Below are 26,681 nucleotides of genomic sequence, written 5' to 3' on the forward strand. Positions count from 1 at the left end.
AAGACATTCTTGTACTGAGGGAGGCTACAAACTATAAATGTTGTAGCAGCACAGTGCAGCTTTGCAATAAATTTGCGACTGAAGTAGCAGTAAAAAAAAAAAGTTCACATTTGATTTGTCCCTGAAAATGGAAATATTTGTTGCCGTCTTTTGCAACATCAGAGGTGTGAGAGGTGTGTGAAATGAATTAGTCAAGCATCGTCTGATAATGAATTATAGGTTCTCCTTCCATTCGCCGTCCACTCTTTAAAGTCCAACTACTTTCCTTTATCACACAAGTCGACTGTTTCTTCGCACAAAACACAAACGATGCTACCTTTTGTGGTTCCAGACGAGATTTTGACTCATCTCTCTTAACAGCTGTCTGCATATGAATGTAGATGAATTAAAAAGCAGATGGCCGATGCTTTTCGGTCAATGTGATCCACCTCTTTTAGTTTCCACACGGACTGTTTACCTGCGGGCAGCAAACGCCATACGTGATTGGTCAAACTAGAAACAGAAACCAGGAGCTTCTTGTCTGTCGCCTACAGATTCTCCATGTTCACATGTGGAATCTGTTTTGTAGATATTAGCTACAATAACCTGGAAGTTGGCTCTAAGTTTAAGGAAATGCATCTGAAACCATTACCGCACACGAGTAGTTTGGATGTTTGGATAACCCCTTCCCTCAAAAACAACTGTGGTAAGCTTATTTTCGGCCACGAAGAAAATATGACAAAGCCATAATAGATTTCTCGAATATCGCAAACAATCAGTCTGTGTCAAAATATTTTGAGAGTACGTATATATTCTCACAGGGACGCCGTATTTTCTGCAACAACCAATATAGTCGTGAGAGCAGAGCCGGAGAGGCGAGAGCGTAGCGAGCTCCCCGTGCTGAGCAGACACGCTGCCCAATGTGGAAACTATTATGATGTTTTCTTTAATTATCACAAGTGGCAGGTGACAAGGTGAATAGCCTTTTAACGGGCGAGCAGAAAAACTCTTTAACACCACCAGCATCTGTCTGGCTGACGGCAGCGTGAGGTCAGACGATCGCTCGCTGAAACCCGGCAGTGCCATGCCCAGACCTGTTTATCCTGTATCTGCATTTACAGGACAGGAAGACTCTGGTCTAATCATATAAGAAAGATAATGCTGTCACTTGCAAACCTATGAAGCATGTAAACAGGCTTTAGTTGAATCCCAGCATCTGTTGAGAGATGCCCCAAATGGATAAAGATCCGCAGAAATGGGTTTCCCGTGTCGGCCTCTTCCTTGGCATTTGCAGCCCATTTAATCCATCAGGAATGTAGCGAGGCTCAATCCAGCTGCAGCACCGGACTCACACGAACACACCTGGATTTATTGGATAGATAGCATCTCTGACCGTGAACCCAGACAAACGGGGAGGCAGAGTTGGAGCAGAGGTTATCGCTCCTCCCTCCAAACCTTCCAGACGCAGGGAGGAATGAGCGATCTAGGTATCTCTCCCCAGGAGCCGGGGGGCGATGGGGGCAGCAGGGTCCTCGCTGACAACCGGCATATGGTCCACTCCTCGCTGAGCCGAACACGCTCCTGCTCAGCGTAAAAGCCCCTCAACAGGCTCGTCACTCTCCCGGCACCTCTTTAATGAGAGCCCGGCTCGTAAAAACTGGGCCCGAAACGTTTGAACAAGCCCTAAGCATCACTGGTCCATGTTATTCTGTCAGGAGAGGGAGGCGAGGGCGTGTTGGAGCGGAGCGCAGCGCAGGATAGCAGCTCTCAACAACTTAACACCAGCACTTGGGCAGCGGGGTGTATTTACATGTGTCAGGCCTGCTTTCTTTCTCCGTTTGGCCTTTTCCAAACCAGTCTTTGTCCTTTTTTTTTATCCCTTTTATTTAATTTATTTTTTTCCCCCTCCACTGTCTCAACTTCTGACTGTGTTTACAGTGATGTATCTCTCTCTCTCTCTCTTCATGCCTGTCTGTGTTTATGGTTGGACGAGTGTATATTTAATGCAGGGATCTGGATGCCCTGAGGCTGCTGTGCCTCCACAGTGTATCAGCCCGTTTGCCGTATGTATACATAAACCCAAAGTTCAGCCAGGAGTGAGGTTGGGGGGGGATGGTTATCACTGTAAACACAATGGAAAGAGGAAGGGGGGGTTTAACTAAGTACATCTTCAGGTGTGTCCACATGCTAATTTCCTGCTTTTATAGCTGGCAGCTGTATTTCACTGACATTTTGAAAGAATAATTTGATAATTATATTCTTGCAATTTCAATAAAAGAAACAATGAATCATTGGGGGGTTTTGGTCAATTTCAAGTGATTTAAAACAAGATGCAATCTGCTAAATTCTCAAAATAGAAGAGTTTATCAGCCAAGACGTACAGCTGTTCTTTCTTTGTCTTTCCAGCCGCGTGTAGCACATCTACGACGTAACATCGAACCACAGTTTCTGCACTTAAACTATCAGCTTCAAGCCGAGCTCTCTTTGGCTGATTTCAGACATGCACGGAACTCCGGACACTCTCCTGGAAATTTTCTGGAGGGGCTGTATGTAAGAAGCAAATGTCCGAGTTAGCAGCTCCTGATATTTTTCCAGAAAATGTCCTTCCAGTCCCCTTTCTAAAATGTCGCAGACGTTGGTGTCGATGTTCTGCAAACACACACTTTCTGCAGCAGAACTGACATCATGTTCCCCGGCATGCTCCAGCACCTCGTCCGAATGTCATGGAGATTATCGTGTTGCTGTGAACGCCTCGACAATCTCCTCCTACATTCTTCATATGTGAAATGCAAACTCTGGAAAATGCCTGTAAGCAATTTTCCAGACGTTTTACACAGACTTATGGATTTTGCATTGCCATGTCATGCGCATAGCTAATCACCATAATGTCAACATGCCTTTTCTTTACCTCGGCCTGACACCGGCCAGGTGCGTGTGTAAGTTCACGCGTGCAGTATATCGCCGATTACACGTGTGTATGTTTGCCAGCAGATTTTCAGGCCGTTGGTGCAGTGACAGTGCGATAACGGGTGTTAAATATGTGTTAATGAGAGCACAGTGGTGGTCACACACAATGGCTTGTCACCATTAAATTGAAACACTCGGTGACTGTTGAGAACGCCGTCGCTGCTGCCGCGGCTCGCTGTTTAGCCGACTCAGCCAGATGGCGGCACAGATGTGGGGGTAATGAGGTTGGAGGAAACGTAGAAACTTAGTGCAGCAAAATATACCTGCCGATGTTGAAACCTTTTTAAAAAATCGGCTTTCCATCAGTTTTTCTACATATTGGGCAAACATTGCATTCCTTTTTGCGTCTATATGTGTGGGCCTGCATGTTGGCCCACCTCATGTGTGGTGCACTTCTCATGTATGAACGTGTGCATATGTGTGTGTGTGTGTGTTCGTTGTCACATTTCTGCATACCAGCCAAACAGCCCATCTCCATTGCCAGCCTCCATGGGGACCTCTTATCTGCATATTTGCTGTTCCACTCAAGAATCATAATAAAATGAGTCCTGGGTGCATTTTGGGAGCCAGGAGAGTATATCACAGATGTCCAGTCAGGTCGGGTTACACAGGGAATATCTGGGGTTGAACATGTGGACAATCTATCAGGTCCACCATCTCTCTTTCCTCTCCTCCTCTCGTTCTCTGTCTGACTGCCTTCAAACTTCTTTTCCCCCCATTTTTTGTTTTTGCCCTACTTTCTTTTCTCAACTTTGCAAAAGTCACATCTACCAGTTCTTTTGCAGCCCATGCAGGGTTTCCAGCATTCCCCACAGAATTCATTCAATATATGGCGGTAGTTAGGGTGCACGTGCATGAATGTACAATGCAACAGATTCTCAAGTGACAGGTACACAGACTAAGGAGTAAAAGACAAGTTCTCGTATGAGAGAGAAGAGAGAACTGCTTTGCCACTTGCAGGTCAGCGAACAACTGCAGCTGAAACTATGACGTCTGTGTGGATGGACGATAGCGCAAGTACACGAGTGATCATGCAACAGAACACCAAGTTGATTCCTCATGAAACTGTTGGGCGACAGATGAGAGTATGGCGGGCCGCCACTTTCCAGATAATTAATGGGAAACACTAGTTTAGATGGATTGGATTTTGAAGTGGCTGCAACATCAGACGTGCGTCAGTGTGTTCCAATGACTGTGCGCACTTAAACATGTGTTTGCTCGTGTCACACTTCGGACGCTGCAGAATGACACACACACACACACACACACACACACACACACAAGGAGATGAAGTTGTGGAGAGCTGCTGCGGTTTTACAAGGCATCAGAGACAACAAATGCTTTCACACATGTACAAACACACACTGCAACGCACATCAACACCCTGAGGCACACGCACATTTTTATGGCGCTGACGTTGTTTTACTTGCTGTTAATACTTCTTAAATAGCTTTTGGAACTGAACAGGTCCTTTTTGGGGGGGGGGGGTCTTGTTTATTCACTCTGGGTGTTTTCTCACGTCAATGTGGTTCTGATTGTGTGAAGTGGAACTAGGGCAGAGACTGGGGACGAGCAGGGAGAGCAGGGCCCCGGCAGGAGGAAGAAGAAGAGGGAGCGTCAGAGAGTCTAATGTTGTTCTGATCAAGAGAAAGGAAAGAATTTAAGATGAAGCGTACATATGGAATGGAATTGCAATTTGTTTCCGTGTCACTTTAATTTGCACTCTCCTGTCTCAATAATCAAATATGCGACTATTGCAACACTCTCTTGGCCCGTGGTGCTGCCTGCTCTGCCCCAGACCTCGTGTGATTGCTTTTAAACTCTAAACAAAGAGTTTGGCTATTTAAAGCAAGGAATAAACCATGAAGAGTATGTAAAAAGGGCTATAACTACCCAAATTGGCCCTTAAAGAGCGAAATCAAAAAGAGACTTGACTTAAATCAAGCTGCTTATGATAAAACATGTTGAGTTGCAAGAGCCAAACCGCCCGTGCTAAGTGCTTCTCTAACACACTTTTAATTGGCTTGACTCCCAATGTTATCATCTACAAAGAAACAAGTCTGCACACATGCAGGAGAAAAGTACAGCAGATCAAATTAGCGAGGATTATTACAATTTTATTTGTCGGAGGCATAGAGACGGGAGGTCGGATATTTGGCACGATTATTATTTCTTTTGCAGGATTTATGTATTTTTCTTTTACAAAGCAGAGGACTCGTTACATGTTTTTTTTTATGCAAGGCCCTGATTGATCCGAGCTTATGTGCAGATCAACAGCAGAAATACTTCTACTGCTCTAAAATGCCAGATCCTACATTCTTCTCAGATTATAAGTTATAGTTAGTATTACCTCGCTGCTGCTTTGCGTGTTGTTGGACATCTGCGATGTAGTTTTGAGCGCTGTGGGTCTGTAAACCTATCCTAATCCATTTTTCTCCGCTGGTGGAAAACATTGGTACCAGCACACAGCCAAACACAATATTTGTTCAGTGTTTTTTTTTTTTTTCTGCTATTCACTTTCTCTCAAAGTAGCACAGAGAGAACATGAGTGTTTGCCATGGCGTTTTTTCTAAAACTGAAAAACATCCTCTGTCTGATTGACGTGCAGATGGATTTTCACTGCATATTTATTATCACTGCTTGTCCGTGCCAGCATCCAGCCCTGAGGAGCCCAACTACTGTAATTCACTGAAACTCCTCCGTCTTGCTCTCCTGGTTTATATTTTCTCCAAAGCACAGAGCGGACGGTTGGGAGGCATTTGTTACCTGGCACATTTAGGAAGCGGGGATCCCGCCGGGCCTTTTAAACAAGCAGATGTGAAGTAGATGTGATGATTTATTTGAGCCCAGTGCTGTGATCGAATCAGACGGATACAACAATGAATTCCCTGGCAGATCAGCTGATGGCTCTTTATTAAGTCTTTTCCACTTTCATTTGCTCTGTACGTCTGTTTCCTCCTATATCGGAAAGACAGACAACCGTAAATGGAGCGTAAGTAGCCAGATGCTTATCTTTCCTGTCCCGGGGTTCAGCTCCAAACGCACATGAATTCCTGTGTGTCCTTGCGAGTTCATGTATACTGTGCGGTGCGTGCCGTGCGTTTATAGGCAAAGCAGGTGAAACACAAGACACTCTGGGCTACTGGAGGTACAGTGGACAGAGGGGATGACTGCTGGAGACCGCAGGGAGGAAGGAGGGGCTCTGTGTGTGTGTGTGTGTGTGTGTGTGTGTGTGTGTGTGTGTGTGTGTGTGTGTGTGTGTGTGTGTGTGTGTGTGTGTGTGTGTGTGTGTGTGTGTGTGTGTGTGTGTGTGTGTGTGTGTGTGTGTGTGTGTGTACCCCAAGCAAACAGGCCAGATAAGATCAGAGTGGAGGGAGCACAGCTGGAAGCCTTCCTGAGCTGACCCCTTTCCCTGCCTCGCTCGCATTCCTCCAAACCCCTCGATCCCCTCTGCCTCGGTGTCCTCTCCGTCCCCCTCGTTTCACCTCCCAATATCTCCTTCCTGCTTCAGCTCATCTTTTCACTCCCCAGCTCCTCCGAGTCCATCGCTCCATCCATTAGTCTCTATTTTTCAAACAACCTCCTCATGTTTGTGGTTTCCTCAGATCGTTTTTCTCCTCCTGTGTGGCGTCTTCCCTCCTGCTCTTGACTTTACTGCCTCCTCTACATCTCCCCCGTTACCCCTCTCCCTCCTCCCCCCCGTCTCAGCAGGACCTCAGTAAAGTGGGGTCAGGCTTTACCATGTAATGCTATGTCTTTCCTCTGTTTCTCGCTTGCTCTTTGACCACATTCATTAATACTAGCCCTTCTAAACTGAGCGATCGTCTTTCATGTTTTCCCCAGGGCCGTGTCCCAGACATGACAGTAGACCTAACATCTCAAAGCTGGGTCTCTCCGCTGGGGCGTGAATGCTTTTCATGTGAATTTACATGTGTGTGGGTCTGTGTGTTTAACACGATCAAGACAAAGCAAAAACAGTGCAAAGCAGCTGTGCTTGTTTTTTTTTTGGGACCTAAGGAGTGAGAGTTAACAAGATTTATTTTTCCGTAGAGTAATAATCCGCATTAAAAGTAGAATGGCACTAAGGGAGCACATTCCTCTGCCAAGGCCCAACAGGCCCCACATGAAAACCACATTGAAATTTAATAATATTCTATTTGGGTCTGAACCAAATTGTACACACCTATAAATATCAGTCCCTTAAACATGCCTGATCCATGAATTATTCCTTGTTGAAAATGTTGAAAAACACCAAAAAAAACAAATGTAAAAAAAAAAGAAAAAGAAATCCTGGATCCCCCTAACAGACAAATTAAAACACCTCCCTGTCGGAGATAATAAGAATAAGGCTCATGATGAAGATGGGGGGGGAGGAGACTGAGGAATTGGGGGAGAAATATGAAACATCAGTTTTTGATGTCTTGGAACGATTGTCGAGTATATTTAGCTCAGTGTGGACGGCGACACAAAGACAGCTGTTGTTGCAAGCTCGTGTCTATTTTTGCCCCGTGTTGGTCCCTCCTGTTACTTTAACCAGACCCATATCTGTAAATAGTCCGCTCCGCTGACAGACCGTTGAAAAAGATCACAGAAGGGTTTGGGCTGTTAGTAATGACTCAAGTTCACTCAGCTCAGTTTTAGATGTTTTCTGGAGATCAGCGTCTCTGCTGTTGTTTGTCCAGCCTCTGGTGTCCACTAATAATCCTCAGCCAGTAACCCTACGACCTCCTGACCTTTTTAGCAAGAGTGGAGCCACATAATGTCTCCTGGACGAAACTTTAAACCCCAAACAAGTCCTGTTCAGTGTGTCCAAAACAGGATGACAGAGCAACTACACCCACACCTCCTCCCCTGGACCCGCATCTCCTCTTCTCACTCCATAAGCAGAAAAAGAAACCTAGAGCAAGACATAAGAAGATCAATATAATCATAAATAAATACAACTAGCAGCTCAAACAACTCTTTAAACAATAGTTTTTTCAGTCACCTGCACTTAGAGGGGACAACCTCTCTTTTGGAGTGGGAAGACAAATAATACAATTTGGTTTAGAATATTTATGTATAACTCATATATTTGTATATTATTGGTTTGGATTCAGGGAGTAAATTAGTGAATTAGCTGCAGCAGCATCACTGGTAAAGAAACACTTGAACTTGATTGAGTGAATTTTTTTCAGTAGCATCATCTGCTGCATTTTGTAAGGCAGCGTCTTTACTATTCTTGTATTAAACAGGATATTAAAGTGGGCACAATTAATGGTCGACTGTTTCATTAGGCTTCAATCAGCAAGTACTTTTAATTATTTATGTATATTTAAAAGCAAATACTGTGATACTTTTTGTCTATTTATTTGTAGTTTTACTTAAGTAAAAGATTTGAATACTTCCTCCACCAGTGCAAACATAAGGGTCAGGATGTAACAGGGGGCAGCAGCAGGAGATCTGATGGGGTGATGAGGGGTCTGTGATCGGCCTGATCCGTCCTCTTAAGGGGGTCAAATGGCCCTTCACAAAAAAAGGATCAGATGACCTGGCTGCAGTGGTCCTGAAGTTGTCCATCTGTCTCCTTGTCAGTCTGTCACTCTTGTGTTTTGTTTACAGGTCTCCCAACTGTCAATCATCAGTCACTTAGTCTCTATACACACACACACGCTGCCTTGGCCCCTCGGACCAATATCTGACTTCAGGCATTGATACTGGACTCGACTTCGGTTGTCGTTGAAGTTGGAGCCTAATCGAGTTAGTCCAACTGTTCTTGGACCCAAAAAGCTTGAAACATAAAGGCCCTGAGGAGGACGAGTAACCTGGTTATAAAGAGCAAACAAATGTCATTCACCACAGGGGCCAGTATAAACAGGCACATGAATGTGTACACAAAGGCAAAGCTCACGTGCTGACACACACACAGTGCAATACAATACATGCACATACATACATGCACAGCCATGGTCATATGTGTACAGAATTTGGATGCAGCCCATCAAACCCATGAAGACTTTGGGACACACACACACACACACACACACACACACACACACACACACACACACACACACACACACACATTTCTCCATGACTTCAGAAGACATTACAATGACTTTCAGACTTTCAGTCGTTTCTTAAAATGAAATGATTTACATTATGGGAACTTGCTCTTTGTTCCCATAAGGAAGACAAGTCCCCAAGTGACTGTAGACCCCCCGCCCCTAACCCACACCACAGAGCGTCCCATGTACAGGAGGTGTAGAAAGGAGCAGGAAAAAGAGGAAACTGATTGTCTTCTCTCCTCTTTTCCCCCTGAGGGCCACAGAATGAGCCTATTGTTGTCTGTCCTCTCTCGCCTCGTTCCAGCCACCAGTTATCCCTCTTTCTTTTCATCCTATAGTTTGGATACTCTATACGAAGCAGAAAACGTCTGCTGCCGGCATAGGAGAGCTGCACCACGGCCCTCTCTCCTGCTGGTTGTGATTGTACGTGTGGTAGCAGGCTCTTTAGTCTTGTGTGCTGCGGTACCACATTTGTGCTATGTGGTGTGGTATTGTGGTAACACTGAGGGGGGCGGGGGGGCAGACGGGCTAAACACGGCTCTTCTTTAAGTGAATTTCAAAAAACTAAATTTTTCAGTGCTGTTTTTCATTGACGTTTCTCTCGCACACCGGCATAAATAGACATGTGCGCACACTTAAGGTGCTCTCGCGCTCCTGTCTCTGATTAGATGTGTTCTGCAAGTGCAGCCCATGTGTGCAGGGTCGTGGAAGTGAGCTCACACATTGCAGCCAGCTCCGGAAAGCATCAGGAACTCTGACCAATAGAACCTGCATCTGGCTGTCGTAAAGAACAAGAGGGACTCCTCCTTTAGCAGGAACAGGTTTAAATGTTCCGTCTGATAAAATTACTGTACATAAATATGTTTACTTCTTTTGACATATAGTCTGAGAGTAAAGGCAAAGAAAAGCCAAAACATTTGGGTTTGTGATGGGACCATCATTGGTAATTTCTTAATTTTATTTCCTAGTAGTGGGTGATTACCATGAAATTATCTACAGACATTCATTGTCCCCAGTGGATGATCCTTAAGGGGAACATCTCAACAGATCTTGAAGAGACTTTCATAAATTTGGTACAGATCTGTTTTTCCTTTTCAGGATGAATTGAAATCCCTTTAAAACAATAATATTCTGATATTTAATCAATTGTTAGCATGCTCACACTCCAATCATCAGTCTGTGTAGAGCAGTTAGCATGGCAGTAGACTCTGCTCTCTAATAATAATAATGATTTTTACTTGGCGGCACCTTTCTAGAATAATTTAAGTAAAATCAAATGTTAAAATCTGATGAGACACAAACAACTATCAACATATGTGACACAAGAATTAGTTAGTTAATAGTAGAACCAGGTTAAAGTCAGGTTGAGAGGCTTCGACACCAAACAGTGCATCACATCTGAACAGTAGGGACTAAAAGTAAAACCAGAGGTTAAAACAATACAACTATCAAGATCAGCCATCAACTGTAAGACCAATACAGAAATATTGATTCCCTACACCCACACTTTTAAATTTTTAAAATCTGCTTTAACACATAAAGCCGGACATCAAGCTCTCCATATGCTCCGTCTGCTGCGCCCCCTTTACATTTTCTCAAACAGCTTTAACCACATCCAATCAGAAACTCATGCCTCTGACAGATTTTTGTTTCGCTATATTGATGCTTAAATTGATCTCAAACTTTCGTCCCAACTCGAGAGCCAGAACTCTGCTTCAGCCCGACTTCTTAAATCCTTTGTTTGACTGGGTTAGGCAGAGCAGGGCTCAGCCAAAACCACCACTGTCACTTTCAATCCACAGGCTCTCACTTGTCGTTTGACGGGCGCGCTGGTCTTTTCAGGCTGTGATTCAGTCAAGATGTTTCCACTGCAGACGACTGTAACAGCACAGAGTCATAATGAGGGAGGCAGCATGTTGTTAGACACACCTGCAGAGCAGCAAGCAGACTGTTCATTATGTGAATTAGACCTCTTTACACTTATTGTTCATCTGTGTCTTTACTTTGTTGTTTTTCATTTCCAATCCATCTTTTCTCTACTCATAACATTTTGAACATAATTATTATTTATTCATAATATTATATTATTTCTTGTTTTTTGCATTTATTCGTGTTCTTGATAACAACAAAACTTCTGTTAACAGGATTATTAGAAATAAAGGTTTGATTTATAACTCAGAAAACTCTTCTCATCTCGTGCCCTTCTACTTCTCTTTCTCTTCTCTTCTCTTCTCTTCTTCTCTCTTAAGTAGGAATACAGATGTCAGGGCCATTGTGGAAGGCCATTAAAGGGGACAGTAAAAATCCCAGACCACTGTAGAACACGATCTTCAATGCGTTTGTTAACCATCAGCTGAACTGAGCCCATCTTTTCTTCCCCTTTTCATCTTTTCTCCTTCTTTCTTCTTCTGACTTTCTCAACCTCTCACTCTTGTCTCCCAACGTATAATCACCTCAAATTATCACTCTCTCTACAGACCCTGGTACTCGGAGGTAATTTTGACGATGATTATTATTGTTGGTCCTTATTCTTTTGATCACATCCTGCCAATGGAAATACCAGAAAGTGATAATCACTTTAGAGAATATTTGTCCTGTGTCGTTTAATATTTGTGGCAAAGGATAAAATAAAACCGTATTTGTTGAAAAACCACACAGTAAATACCCTATGTGAATTCAAACCAAACCCCACCAATGATTTGTAGATAATTTAATCCAGTCCTGCTATTTACAGAGCGGGACCCGTGTTTTTCCACTCACTTGCCCGTCAGCTGACCCAGGCTGACCCTTACAGCTCAGGAAGCATTTCTTTTCCCACTCAGTTCCTCCACATCTCTCGTTCCGCTGCACCCCGGAGTATTTATGTCCGCAAATCCCCAGAACGTGGGCTGTTTCATCCCTCGCGTGTCACCGCAGACACGCACGATAGCCTATTAGCGCGCTAAGTAGCCATCTCCAAATTCCTCTGATAGTTTTCAATGAAGCCACTTGTCTGTGCAGGATCAGAGCAGCAGTGTTAAATTTAGGCTTTCATTAACCTCTCAGCGTCTCATTTTTCAGTTATTGTCGGAGAGCGGGCAGCAGCAGGAGCTTTAGGGATATTTGTGTGTGGGTGTGAAGTTAGTGCCCTGATGATCAAGTCCAGAGACCGGAGATGAGCAGGGGGATCATCACTTCAACCTGAGAGACAGATAGCTGGTAATAGATGCGTGGATAGATGGAGCAGCAGATGGACAGGGTGATAGACGGGTGGAGGTGTGAAATGAAAGCACCTGGTACAGAGAGTGACGGGGGGCCAATCGTGAGCAGGATCAGGGGGTCGTGACCCCTGACAGGTGTGGAGGATGGATGCCTCCTCTGCAGTGCTCGTGGGGGACGGATGAAGACAGCAGAGATGGGAAGGAGTTGCCCACTACTGGGGCAGATAACACATCAACACTTTACCAGTCCTGCTTCCTGCTGTGTGTGTGTGTGTCTGTGTGTGTTTCTGTACTTATATCCTTGTGAGGACCACGCAAAGCCCTACAAAGTGAGGACATTTTGACTTTGGGCTTTTTGAGGGTTGAGACTTGGTTTTAGGGTTACAATTAGGTTTACGTTAGGGTTAGGCATTGAGTTTGGATGGTTAAGGTTATGGTAAGGTGCTAGACATTATGTTGCTGAGTGTCTTCACTGAGATAGAGGTACAAACGTGTGTGTGTGTGTGTGCTTGTGTCACACTGACACAAGGATTCTATATTAATACCCACTTGTAGGCAAAGTGCTTTTTAAAGACCTCTTGGTCAATTTTGAAAGTATCCCCCTGATTGCTTGTCAAGGAATATTTCTTTTTCCCCAGGAAGCCCAACAGATCACTCGACAAATCTAATATATCCAGTGTTTGCTCAGGTCTATATCCAGAATATGGTATATTTGAGTTATGTTAATGAGAGTTTCTCCTGCCAGACCAGCAGAAGATAAACAGACTTTATAGTTGAGCAGAGGGGAATCACTTTCCTGTCAGTCTGAAAGTGCTGCTTTTATACTGAACTGTTTGAACAGCTCCTGAGCCAAATTCAGCAGAGAACTGGTTATTTAGTTGTGGGCTGATGAATTATTAATTAGCAAAGAAACCTACCAAAATGATTTGTTTAAGGAAAAAGTGTCTTCAGTCATAAATAAAAAGTAGGGAAATTAGTCATTTAATCAATAAGATCTTTTTTATGTGAGTCCAGAACGTAACACACTATTTGGCAGCAACATATTGGGCTTTAAGAAATTGTAATGGGCATTTTTCTTTATTTTCTGACACTTTATAGACCAAATAAATAATTGATTAATTGAGAAATTGTTACTTAGTAGCAGCCCCAGTAAAAGCACAGACATCGACAGAGAGAGTTGACTGAGATTGTGCACCCCCGACCTTTGACACTTCACGCTGGTACTTCTCAGGACCTGCTGAGACCGAATCTGTTTGAAACTACCCACTCCACCTTCTCCATTTTTCTTTTTGCACGGAGGCAAAACAGGTCAGGAAGTTCGTCCATCCTGTTGAGTTTGAGGTGATTACAGGATTTACAGCGAAGTGCTACATGAATACAGTGACACTACTGGAAGTATACAGGGATCCTGTGCAGCCGCCAGCTAATTATAATGAATGAGAGGGAGTGAGGGGAAGAGAGAAGAGGTCAAATTGGGTGATGTTTGACTGGTGCGTTAAGGCTTTGAGTGAGGCTTCGGCTCATGTTTGCAGTTTGGTTCGTGGCTGTTCATTTGAGGTTGTGGGTAATTTTATGTGTGGGCGTGTGGGTGTTGGTGTCTGTGTGTGTGTGCAGAAGATCTGGCAAATCTTCACTGACAGAGGCAAGGATGCCAGGCACCACTGGGAATGTTGGGAATGCTGGATGCCCTTTCACAATGACCTGGGTCTGTCGTGCATGAGGGTCTATGTGTGTGTGCATGTGCGAGTGAGAGATAAGTATGAAAAGTAAGGGAGTGAGCGAGTGGCCATGAACAGTGTATAAGGTCTCCTGTATAAACACAGTGACCCTGTAGCGATGCTCCTTCCTAAATGGCCTAATACATTTTCCGTGCCTGCTGTTGCAAATAGACTCTCATTAAATGGAGCTTCTTTCATTTAAAAGGCATGCAACCTCTTCTGCTTGGGGTTTAACGCAGAACTATTTCCAGTTTTCATTAAAATTCTCACTCTATATTTGGCTGTTTTTGTCTGTGTGTCGTCTAATTAACAAAAGGAAATCAAGATGAGCTTTGGACCCAGAATCTGTTGTGGTGACAAACGCAGAACAGATGTTTTGGGGGTAATTAAGACAAATAATAATTTCTCTGACGTTTTGGTCTCTTTTGTTGTGTTTTACCAACCTCGCAGTTTAATAGTTAGCAATAAAAGACCCTTCAAAGCAGCCAGTTAGTGGAAGTAGACAGGAACAATGTTTTCCTCTTCTCTGTGAATTGTGAGGGAGCTGTCCTGTGATCGTTTGTCTCCATGATAAGTCTATCTGCCCCTCGCATGGAGAATCCAGGCCTTGTGTTTAGCATCTGTCATGCTCTTATCAGAACTGTCGGGGGTTAAGGCTTCCTGATCAATCGGCTGCTCCTGCTAAGTGGACGCCCCCAATTTGTTAAACGGACAACCGAAAGAAAAAAGATTTTTCTTCTGAGAACTGTGGGGGGGCGCAGGGTTAGGGTTAGGATAAATGTTTGCTGTGACGCATAGATCACTTTTGGGAACACTAAAGCTCAGGAGTGTCTTGCACCACAGGAGTGAAGGCCATTTTGGGATGAGTGTGGAATGCTTTGGCCCGTTGTCGTCCCGCTGGTCTGATGATGGTGGTGTCGGGTTGACTGTGCTCCCAAGTTACTTGCATTCCCGTCGTCCCCTCCCTAAAAGACATAACACCGACCAGGCCAGTACTGGTTGGCATCGTGGCATCGACCCACCGGCACCGGCTGTTATTGCCCACCATCTTCTTTTCTATCGTATAGCGACAGGTATGCAAATCCTTCTGTCCACATGAGCACGCATCAGATGCCAGAGGGGTTCAGATGGGAAGGACACAGTCACCTTAGCATATGGGACCTGGCGTTTTCAGACAAGCGGATAAACAGTCAGACAGTCAGGCAGCCGGCCAGACAAAAGACTGAGGCTAAGCCAAAGACCCCTGAGGCGAAGCCCACCGGAAGAGGGTTGTCATATTTTAGGCTCACTATCATGGTCCTCCTACACAAAAGCATATTTGAATGTGACCATGCATATATATGCGTACACACACACACACACACACACACTCACACTCACACTTATACCAATGCTATTCTTGTCTAACTTCTCATCTGAAAAAGTGCCAAGCCGGTTATGTTACACCGCGAGGGCCTGTGGAGGATTAGGAGGGCAGATTTCAGAGCTGGATAACCTCTCAGGCAGTTTAATGTCACTGTCATTGTTGTTGGCGCTCCGCATTGCTGCTAATTGCACAACAAATAAACCTAAAACTTGCACATTATGGGAATAATTCTTCTGGTTTGGTGGAACGTGGGCTCCATCTGTGTGTGGCCGGGCATTGCCTCCCTGTAATGTGGCTCTTAAATGCTGAGCTTCCCCCGGGGAGGTTTGCATTGCCATGCTTCACTCTGCAATCCACACACACACACACACATACACACACGTCCTCGCGGCTGCCTGCTTTGGGCAGATTCAGAGTCCCAGGCTGGCTTTGGTCGAGTGTTCAGTTTCGATGACTTTTCAAAATGGAACAATAATGTGAAAGTAATTACAGAGAAGGACACTGATTAACAAAATGTGACTCAAGAAAAGCATGAAGACAGTTTAATTTTGTCACTTAAATTGATGGTTATCATGCAGAAGACCCAAATCTGCAAATAACTGCCATGCTGACAGGACCGTGTCTCCACTGTCATTGTTTAGACGCACAGCCGACGGAAAAACCATCGAATTACCAGCCCAGTGTGGTTTGTCCGCTCAAACTTTATAAAGTCCTGTGTCAACACTACCCCCTTTTTCCAAATTCCACTCAGAAGCCTCAGGAATCCTCCTCACTGTATCGCCTAGCGCCTCTGACAGGATTGTCTCGTTGTGAAAATCCCGTAAACGCTCAACTTTCTGCAGTGAACAATTGTGGTCCATCAGATAAAGAGAATCAGGAGTGGACGAGAAGTTTTTGTGTCAAGTAAATTAGATCAGAAGATCATGTCAGATCTCTGTTCTGTTGCCACATCAAATGAGTATTAATCTACATAAATGCAACTGTTTTCAGAGGCCTTTTGTATAAATGAAACTCTGAAAACCGAAAGGCAGGGAAGTCAGAAAGTAAGGAGTGATGGGGTTACACCTTTTTCTTTCTGTGGAATTGGCTGATAATTGGGATAATACCAGGCTCATTCTTCATTTGTTTTGCATTTAATAAATGTACAATACTTCGACCAATACAGGGTTCTCAACAAAACAATAACAAAAGACCTAGTTTGATGACGTTGTGAAGCAGCGTGGAATCATGGGAGTTATTGTCTTTACGACCGTTGCTGAAATCTACCTGACCTGACTCCCGCGGAAATCATGTTCACGGAGAGGTCATGTTTCGTTATGTAATGGCAATGAATAATCGTGACCAATACAAGGAAAAAACTGCCGACAGTCTAGCAGTGTGTTTTTATTTCGTCATACGTAATTTGCCCCAGAAGTTATAGCAGAGACGGGGGCGAAAACACAGGTAAAGCAGATATGACTCAATTAAAAGCCGACCGAAATCAAAGTTCCCGTTACCTTGAATCAATTTTCTCTTGGTCTGAACATTGTTGGAAACCTTTTGGATAATTCAAGTGCACAAGTCAACAAAATATGTAACAGAGATCTCAGTGTTTTAAGACGTTTCGCTGAAGATTTGTTCCACATTATATCTTTCACCGACCTTTGACTTCAGGGGACTGCTTGTTGCAGTGCAGAACCTTGCAGACCCTTCTTTCTAAGGAAATCCCAAATCATTAACATCATGTGTCCTGGCATGTTGAAGCAAAGTGTGTGCAGAGTGTGTTTGGCATGCAGTCACTCTCTGATGCTTATCACTGTGATTAGAAGTGTCATTAGTTCCAGCTCTGCCAGCTCCAGCAGAGCCTGAAAAAAACATATTTATCTATGGACACACAAAGTATAAGAACATGTGTATGCACACGCACACACACACACACACACACACACACACACACACACACACACACACACACACACACTCTCCAGATTCCTTTAAGAATAATACAAATCTGTGCACCCCATGCAAAGAGACAATCATGAACCCTTTCACTCTCTGTATTTGTTGTTCTGTCTCTGTTTGTGTGTGTGTGTGTTTAACATGGTGTCTTTGCATGTGTGTGTGTGTGTGTTTGTCTTTCGTGGCCATATGTTTATAATTTGTGAGGATTTAAAACCCATTAATGTAATGCCGACTCAACCCTCTGAGCGTCGCTTCCTATAGGACACACAGTTTACATTTGTCAGTATTAATGAACATAAGTGCTGTGAACTGGGTGGCACAAGTTAGATCTGTGTACTTTCCTTTCTCTTGGATAAGCAGATGTTTGTGTGTAAACACTCCTCCGCCAGATGCGACTTCAAATGGATCTCTTAGTGGCCGAGAAGGAAAACGTGTCCTTGAGTGCTTTTAATAGATGATTTATGGACACTGAGTGTGTACGACATCTCATTTGGCTCGGAGGAGCTTCCCACGCTTTGGGCAGTAGACTCTTGCATCAGTGTATCTTGTGTAAAGTATGAAATGGATTATTATTGCTTCATGTGTATCCATTCTACTAATACCCTCCACTTGATTGTTTCCGACTCGTTCATCCAGCGCTCTTATCCTCTCTGAGGTTGTGTTTTACCCTCTTCAGGATTGTTTTTAGTCGTGTTTGCAGGAGTGTCCATGTTCTCAGACTGTAATGTCTCTATATGTACTGGAATGTGTTTGAAGTGTTGGCAGGAGTACGCTGCCCTCTGCCCCCTTGCCTCCTTCACGCCGTCTGAAGTGCGCTGCCGTTTCCTTTCCTGTGCCGCCCCTCCACCACACCTCCCTTACATGCCCTCTGCTCCCTGGACGTCCGCGCCCTCAACCCTCACCCCTGCTTTTACTCCCCTCGGTGCCTCCTTTGCGCGCGTCCCCATTTTTCTACCCTCACCCTGACCCTTCCCCACCTTCCACCCACCCTCCTCCATCTTCACCTGGCGTGCATGCTGCCCTCTTGTCTCTCTCTATCTGTGTCAGCGCGGTAGATGTCCCATTATTGACAGGTGTCCCGGGAGGTTTAAGCCCCCTTGATCCCTCGCTGTGACCATTCAAGTTGCACTACCTGGAGTTTGATGCTGGGGGGAGAGGAATGTGTCCACATACAAAACTTGCACTTCTTGATGGAAGGAAACAGCAATATTCTGGTGTGAAGACAGATGGCTGCCACTTCTCATCATCTTCTCAATGACTTGACCTCACATCTGGCCTGAGGGCAAGGTGCGTGTGTGTGTGTGTGTTTCTAGTCATGAGGGCCAATTTTGTTTCAAAACATCATTGTGAGGACATTTTGGTTTGTCCTCACAAATCCAAAGGGTTGTTTGAGGGTTAAGACTTGGTTTTAGGGTCACAATTAGGTTCGGGTAAGGGTTAGGCATGTAGTTGAGATGGTTAGGGTAAGGGGCTAGGGACCTCTCGTATTAGATAAGTGGAATATAAATGAAGAGCTGTTGGTGTAATTTCTGATTAATGAGAATTATTCTGGATTATGTTCCTTTTATGATCAAGTAAATCCTCAAAGTGTGTTTTTTTTTTTTTTTACACCTTAAAGGATCCCAGGATTTGATCCAGTTAGAGTTTTTCTTACATTGTAATTTATGGAGCCGACTTAGACATTTGTGCTACATCCGTACGTCCTGTCTTCATCACCTACCTGGGCTGCATCTACCTTTACTTCACATTGATTGGTTTGTAGACAGCCTTGTAATTGGCTTGGAATGAGCTCCCCATTGACATCCGGACATCAGAAAGTTTACACATCTTCCGCCGCAAACTAAAAACACACCTCTTCCGACTATACCTTGAATAACATTTTTAAAACTAACAATTTAGTAGCACTTAAAATGGCACTTACTTATAGCACTTTGTAGTTTTGCTTTTTTGAAGAAATTGTACTTGTTCTGGGTTTGTACCCTCATGGTTGAATGCACTTATTGTAAGTCGCTTTGGATAAAAGCGTCAGCTAAATGTAATGTAATGGCTTTAGCATGTTGAACGGTTTTAATATAAAGTGAATAGAATTTCTTTCCCATTTGAATGGAGAAAATTTATAAACTGGTTCACTTTGCTAATTTTGTTGCCACTGTAATATCTTTATGGTATGATCGTAACGGAATGAATGTCTTTGTTGTTTTAACTTATTTTGACTTTAAGATTTTTTTAGTCTTTAGACTTTACTGTCCCCTTGGGGAATTTTGTTTTCACAGCCAGTTCAGTGCAGATCAACACAAATAACTTTAACGTTGCAGCAGAGCATTTGCCGTATTTGAGGAAAAGACTACAAGTCATTCTCCACTTCCTGCAGTAGGTCCGAAAGTCAAACTATCTGCAAACAAACCGAACCGTGGTTCAGTTTGATCTGAACCAAAACCAGCTTTTATAGTCGGATTGAATTATGTTCCGGATCGTCGTTGGAGGCACCTTTCCCAGCTGTTCACTCGGACTAAACTGTAAAGTCTGAAGGTTCAGACCAAACAAGGTAGGTGTTAAAGCCCAATAAATCTTCATGTGGTCTTTTTACAAGACTATTCCTTCCCTGTCTTCATCCATGTGTCTGCCTTGTGCAGAGTTATCATTGGTCTGTGATGTTGAGCTGGTAAAACTCATGACCTTCTGGCCTGGTCCCTGAATGGAAACATCCCTCTTCAGCCAGCAGGCAGCGCCGCCTGAAACAATGAGACATAATGCTCTGAATAATTCAAGTGAGAAATTGAAGCGCAAAGTTGCAACACTCTCCTCCATGCAACCAGCGCTGAAGTAATCTACAGAGATCACTCAACCCCACTTGACAGAATGAGACGTTCCCCCTCATTGGACCAGATGTCCCTCTTATGAGAAACTCTTCAATTGAGCGTGAGAGCAAGAATGGGCCACACCCAGGTTGTTCTGCACTGACACAGTGAAATGTAGATGCTTTTAATCTCTCTTACATAAGCACTTTATTGAGGAGAAGCTCATGTGTTGGTAGTTTACACTGAAGGCATAGTTGTGCTCTGGTTGACAGCTGTTGAGGGGGAAGCCATTTTAGTCATTTCTTATTTTAAGTGACCACTCCTGTCTCAACTTGAGTCGGGTCACTCTACCGCAGCGTTTTCACAATCTAAAAGCTTTAAAAAAACAAAAGCTTAATGTTTTTTTTTTAGTATTTTCCTCTGAAGATACTCAACTCCCACTCTCTGGCCTTGCCCCTGGCAGACAGCAAGACGACAACCCCCCAGCGCTGACGGAGGAATCTCACACAGAGCAGAAGTTTCGATATCTACCGCTCCTTTTCCAGCCCTTCACTCCATCTTCCTTTTCCCAGGAGAGAGGCCGGGCCGGGCCTGGCCTGGCCGGGACAGACCGGGCTTCCCGGAGGGTGATAAGTGACGGAGCATGGAGCCTAAGTAGTCAGGGTCCATGGGGATCAACCATGGAGAGGCACTGAGGGGGTCAGAGGGCATGTCAGAGGTCATGTGTGGGCAAGATGAAGAGAGACTGGGTCGAGCTCCTCGAGGTACCACAACACAGATGGCGATGAGGGGTAATAAGAGAGTTGAGCTGCTGTTGTGGTGCAGGCCGATCGAGGCATGGGAACTACCACTGCAAAAATATTCTGAAGCACTAATGAAGCACCCTGAGCTCAAACACCCCTCTCAAAGCATAATAATCAAAGAGGAGAGCCGTACGACCAGGGCAATTAAGAGGTTTGTTTTCTGAATGTCTGTTGACACGCTGCCCATTAATCTTCCACGGAGCTCGAGGCAGAAAATCCACAATGTGTTACAGATAGGTGCACATATTTGGCCAAGCTGTTTATATACCATGAAATTCAAACTAAAGGGTCGTTAGCTCGTATTATAATTTGTGTCATATACGCTTCTCGGTTATGCTCCGAGCTGCGTTTAATGTCGTCTCAGTTTGGGGTGGCAGGTGTGACTAATTAGGATGTGTGTGTGTATAATTTGAATCCGTGTGTGTGTGAGTAGAGAGAGTGAAAGAGCGCGACAGGAGAAAGTGAGGAAATAAGCCTGTGTGTGTTTGCAGCAGATCACAGGGCCGTACCTCAGCTGTGCATGACCCCTGGCTGAGGTCCTGCAGGCCCGCGGCTGCCTGCGCTCTCTCAGTGGGTGCCCTCCGTAACAGCGTCCTGTTAGCTCACATTAACTCTCTTAGGCCAAGTAATGAGATTTTTAAAGGCTATTATAAAAGTGTTATTTTCGAGGAGATACAATCTGAGACGAGTTAAACTCAGGAAGCGGCAAAAAACAAGGGTACATAAATACTTTCACAGTCCGTTAGTCCCATCATCGAACTTGTGTGTGTGTGTGTCTCTTTCTCTTTCGGCATGTTTGACTAATTACCTCCCGTCCAGCCTTCCTCCTCTGCGTAATAAAAATCAAATCTCTCTGCAGACGAGCATTTCCTGTTTGGGAGGAAACGGACTGAGATAAGGTCTATTTGCATAAAGATGGCAAAAGGGAGGAGTGAAGTGGGTAATTATTTGCAGGGAGAAGGAGAAGTCAGTCAGCTTGTTTCTACTTGAGGGTAAAGTCCTTGTCCTCCGTGGTTCAGCTATCTCCGCACCAATCCTTTGATTTTTTTTTATTTTTTTATCACAGATGTCGGCCTCAGGACAGTTCCCCTGCATTTGGAATAGCATGAGAGTCATGATGCAACCCAAATGTGCTGATTTATTGAGACGCTATCAAGCGTCCAACCAAGTTTTCATAGAAGCAGGAAATTAACCACAAAAGACGGTTTGAGACGATGATGTTGGAGATTTGAAACTAAGAGGAACTGGACTTTTTGGGAAAATCCAATCGAAGCCACAATCTGAACCTAAAGCCAACAGGTGGTTAGCTAAGCTTGTCATACAGAATATAAAATATAAATGCGCACCCCTGTGCTGGCATTTAACATATCATTTATCTTCACACATGTTGCAGCATCAGCTTGAAGTGATTTTATTTATTTTTCTTCCCAGCCTTTTCAGTGTTGCTCTTCAGGTTTTTTTGTCCGATTTTCTCCATTTTACTCGTTCAATGGCGCTTTGAAATGCTTGTTAATATGAACTTTTCACAACACCTACCGCAAGTGAAGCAACGGCACCACAATTCAGTTTCACATAACATCAGCCCAGAGTGAAAAGCACTGCGTCACTCTACATAGGGGTATGGGCGGGTGCATAATCAAAGTGTGTTTATCAGCAGGACCTCGATGCTGCGGCTCTTTCTTCTGATCGCTACTATGCAGAATCTGGCTCCAAATGCACAAAATGGCAGCGTTTGTATCTGGGATATTTTGCCTTTATTTCTTCTTCTGGATAGTCAGAGGAAGTGGAGACGCATCATCCATCTTTATATACTGTCTATGAAACAGACTTGTAACCGAGGGAAACGGCATGCTTTTGTCCAAAGGTAAAAAAAACAACAAAGCCCAGCAGCACCTCTTTAGATCTCAGTAATTAATACTTAATATCTTGTTTGTTTAATCTGATTTAATCTCTACAAAAGCAAAACGGACAGTCTGTGATTATACTGGAGGTTATGGACTATATCTTGGCTGCGTGCAGTGACTTCCAACCTAAAATCCTGCACATAATTTCCTATAGCCATTAAACCACATCTGGATATTTTAACACTTCAGTTTTTGTTCGGTTTAAATATATGTGAGATATAAATTATTATTAGTGACTTTGCTGGAGGTGCTGTTTCCCCCATTTCCAGCCTCTTTGTTAGGAATTATACAGACAGAGGGCTATCAATCTTTTTATCTAATACTCTGCAAGAAAACAAATACTTTCCAAAATACCCAGCACTTTTTAAAAAGATGTATAAGCCATTCAGCACTTTGAGTCAGTTAGCCAGTAGCCTCCTGACCTTTTATGAGCTGTTATCACCTTCCCCTGTAGAAGCGTTCATGCAGACCATTTGTTAGCCCTGATTGAGCCCACACCACCACCCACCGCAGCACCAGCCACATTCCAGCCATCCATGCATTAGCACAGGCTCACCTTCTGAGGACTGGCTGATTTTCAAAGACGGTCTTTGCTTGCATATGATAATGCGTAGCTGCGGTTATTGTGTCAGAGGAGATGTGTTTTGGGGGCCGTGGAGATGTCTGTGTGCGATAGGGTTTGTTGGGAACACACTGCTTTCTGTTTCAGAGTGAGGTCGTCTGTAATGAGCTGCGGGGGGGCCTGTGTGTGTCACTTCAATCAGTTTATGCTGTTATTAGAAACTTGTGTCTCAGTTACATTTTTAGCATTCTTCCTTTTCAGTGTTTTATATTTTCTCTGATTCGGTAAAAGTCCAGATGGCAGAATTTCCCTGTTTATATTGGTGATTTATTTTTCTCAATATGTCTACGGCCAATTTAAATTTTTGAAAAAAGAAAGTGCTGCCCTGTCATCCAGTGGCACTGCTGAAGTGGAAACACATTGAGCGTTAACTCGGTTTTGAGGTCAGAGATTGACTCTGGCTTTCTTCAACCAGCCTTTGAAACACAGGAGCCTGAATGTGTTGAGATCATCTGAGCTCATGAGAAACTTATGGTTTTCAACAGTTTAGAGTTTAGGTATGTGCAGGTTTCTTTAATATGCATTTATCCTTAATCAGTCCCCAACATCGGACCAGTTTGAAACGTGAGTCAGAGATAAATCATAACAAGTGCTGGCCAGATGAGCACACAACTTAGTACTGATCCTTAAAACATATTTCTCACTTATTACATAAAACATATATTTTTTGTACTACCTCACAAGATCTCACAAAGATAAGGGCTAAATCATGTAAGTTTCATTGAATTAAGATAAATTCAACTTTTCCTAGGAATTGTTAAAGCAATTGATTTAAAATGTGTCCCTTACTTTGTACATGCAGTGAGGTATCATTTAACTTGTATATTTCATTTTCTTTCAACTTAAATTTACATTTTTTTTTCATTTTAAGCATTTTACATTGTCCTCAACTTAAGTTTACATTTTCACTCATCTTAAATTGACATTCTCCCTCCAGTTGAATTCCCCAACTTTGTTTGCTCCCCACACCCCAATGGGAAAAATTTACATCATTCTTTAACTTTAAATTTACATTTTCACTCAATTTAAATGTTTATTTTTCCTTCAACTGAAATTTACATTTTTCTCTCAACTTAAATTCTCCCAGTTGGGTGGCTCCCCCCACCCCAGTGGGCATGTATGTACTAGATACTGGTAGGTCAAAGGTTACTGGGGTTATCAATTAATCCCATCATGCCAGGCTCCACCCTGATAGCACCCTCTCGCATAATTGATCACAAAGCCTGAAACGCGCCCACCTTCATCACAGTGTGACCCTCTACCCGACCACACAATGAAGGATCAGGAGGGACTTGATCGGCCGAGACTTCTGGCATAACTTACACTTCCTCTGCGGTCTTCGTAGCTTACACTGCCTTGGTGGGAATGATGCTGAGACTGGAATGAGTCTTTAAACTGTGTACTGACCCTGTTCATCCTAATTCAAACACATTGGATATTCTAAATGTTTGGGCCTGCTCTGTTTTTAGTGGCAGATTTGTTTTACACACTTACCTAACAAACACACACACGGGTAATAGTGCTCACGCGTATACAAACACTCCATCTCTCACACTCCATGAGTCAGCTGTTATTACTGTCGGTGCGTGGGTACATACCTGCCACAGTTTGTGGAAATAAAGTACAGGTGAGGAGCGGAAAGACATGTTGCCTCGCTGTGTGGGCTGATCCATTAAACCTCTTAAGAGATGTGCAGTTTATAGAATTTAAATGAATCCACTATGGGTCGTGAACAACAAACAATGCACAGTTTAATGTGGATAATTGTTTAAAGCACACCACAAAGAATCACATGTTTATCATTGATTTGCCACCCCACCCTACCCTGAAACTATTGTTGCAATGATTATAAATATTTATTGCAGTATGAATATGAAGTTGCATCGACAGATAAATACTTGTAATACTCATTTAATTGGAGCAATACTATCATGTGGTAATGCAGCTATAAGAAGGAAGTCTTCTTGTATTCAGGCAAATGTCAGATTAAGAGCTTTCGGATTATCTGCAGGCTTTCTCTGCCTGTCCCCCTTGTATAAAGTCCGGAGAATCCGATGTGAGCGCACAGCAGGAGATCCCCCACTGGATTCACAGCAAGCGGGGGTGAGGGGGGTTGATGATATTCTAACACTCGACAGATGCCAAACGGAAAAATCCAACATAAAGCAAACAAATATCTCCGGGTGGAAAAGTGGTGACACACACGTAGAAGACACAGATGAAGATGTCAAGAGAGTTTGCGGTTATAGGAGCCGACAGCGATGTAAACAAAGTCACGTGATCTCAAATCTTCCCATCCTGTCCGGCTTAACTCCAGGTGATCACCTCCCTCGGTAATCGATCGCATTTATTGCCTGCATCAAAAAAGGCCGACGGATGACTATTTCTGTTGCTGATATGGACGCTCACAGCCTGGTCATAGTTAGCACTTGTGAATACTCCACATGTAATCTCAAACCTCTCTGCACAGCCACTTCCATAAAGGTCAGCTCATGTCAAATGGCTCCTAACAGCACAAACAGCACATGGTTCCTGTTTTAGAAAAGCATCACTCTCTGTTGTTGCACTCCGAGGTTTTATTTTTCCAAACCAGCAGACGGACTGACAGATACGGTAAATATCATACTACAGGGGAGGTTGGCTCCATATTTCTGTGCGACTGTTGAGAATGCATTTGTGTTCAGGTTACCTGAGAGGAGATCAGATACACTTAGTGGGGTAATGTAATGTCATGCTGGTTAAAAAGCAGGCAGAGGCAAAAATCTCTACCCTCACTGTCTCCTCACGGACGTCATTTATACCTTCACGTAGTTTTTGTGTCGTTTGTACTTTGCATTTATTTTTTCTTTACTTTACAATGTATCTTACTTCGGTTTCGGATTCTCTCATTTTATGCTTCAGCACTTTTTTAGTTAGTTTTTTTAATCGGACATTTCGCTTTTCCCCCGTTACTGGGTCTTTGTTATTCTTTCTCCATCTGTTCTCTCCTTTGCTGTCATTTTTATATCTTTCTCTGTTTTACTGTAAGTGAATCCCTCGCTGGGAGTTAATTTGTGAAATTTACAGAGTTTATGAACCATGGCCAATGCATCACTGTAAAAACGTAAGCAGATATAACCATGAAATGAGATCTGCCTCCATGTGATAATCCTGCAGAGCAGAGCACACGCCCCGTGAAACGGTCCGAGCAGATCTGTGGCTGTAACGTGTCCGTGCCTTACAGCTGACAGCGATCTGCTCGGTGGCCGAACTGATGTGGTCCAGTCAGGATGTCTGTTAATAAAACTGTAGCACCAGCTCCCACTGTGAACCCCAGCATTCGTCTGGGATAAAAGC

The 26,681-nt window shown here is 43.8% G+C and overlaps 1 protein-coding gene across 11 annotated transcripts in view; it reads left to right on the forward strand.

The window, feature by feature from the left end:
• LOC118111971 (collagen alpha-1(XXIII) chain) overlaps positions 1 to 26,681 on the forward strand; it is a 123,824-nt gene that overhangs the window by 8,859 nt on the left and 88,284 nt on the right. The window contains exon 1 of one of the 11 annotated variants that reach the window (XM_035160865.2): positions 25,628 to 25,958. The exons of 9 other annotated variants lie outside the window; for them this stretch is intronic. In XM_035160865.2, coding sequence (XP_035016756.1) covers positions 25,871 to 25,958 — 88 coding nt within the window. In that variant the 5' untranslated portion in view covers positions 25,628 to 25,870. Of the gene's footprint in view, positions 1 to 25,627; positions 25,959 to 26,681 lie in introns of those variants that run through there. One more of the 11 variants, XM_035160866.2, reaches the window with a different exon arrangement.

The sequence above is a fragment of the Hippoglossus stenolepis genome, chromosome 7 (assembly GCF_022539355.2).
Source record: "Hippoglossus stenolepis isolate QCI-W04-F060 chromosome 7, HSTE1.2, whole genome shotgun sequence".
Classification (NCBI taxonomy): domain Eukaryota; kingdom Metazoa; phylum Chordata; class Actinopteri; order Pleuronectiformes; family Pleuronectidae; genus Hippoglossus; species Hippoglossus stenolepis.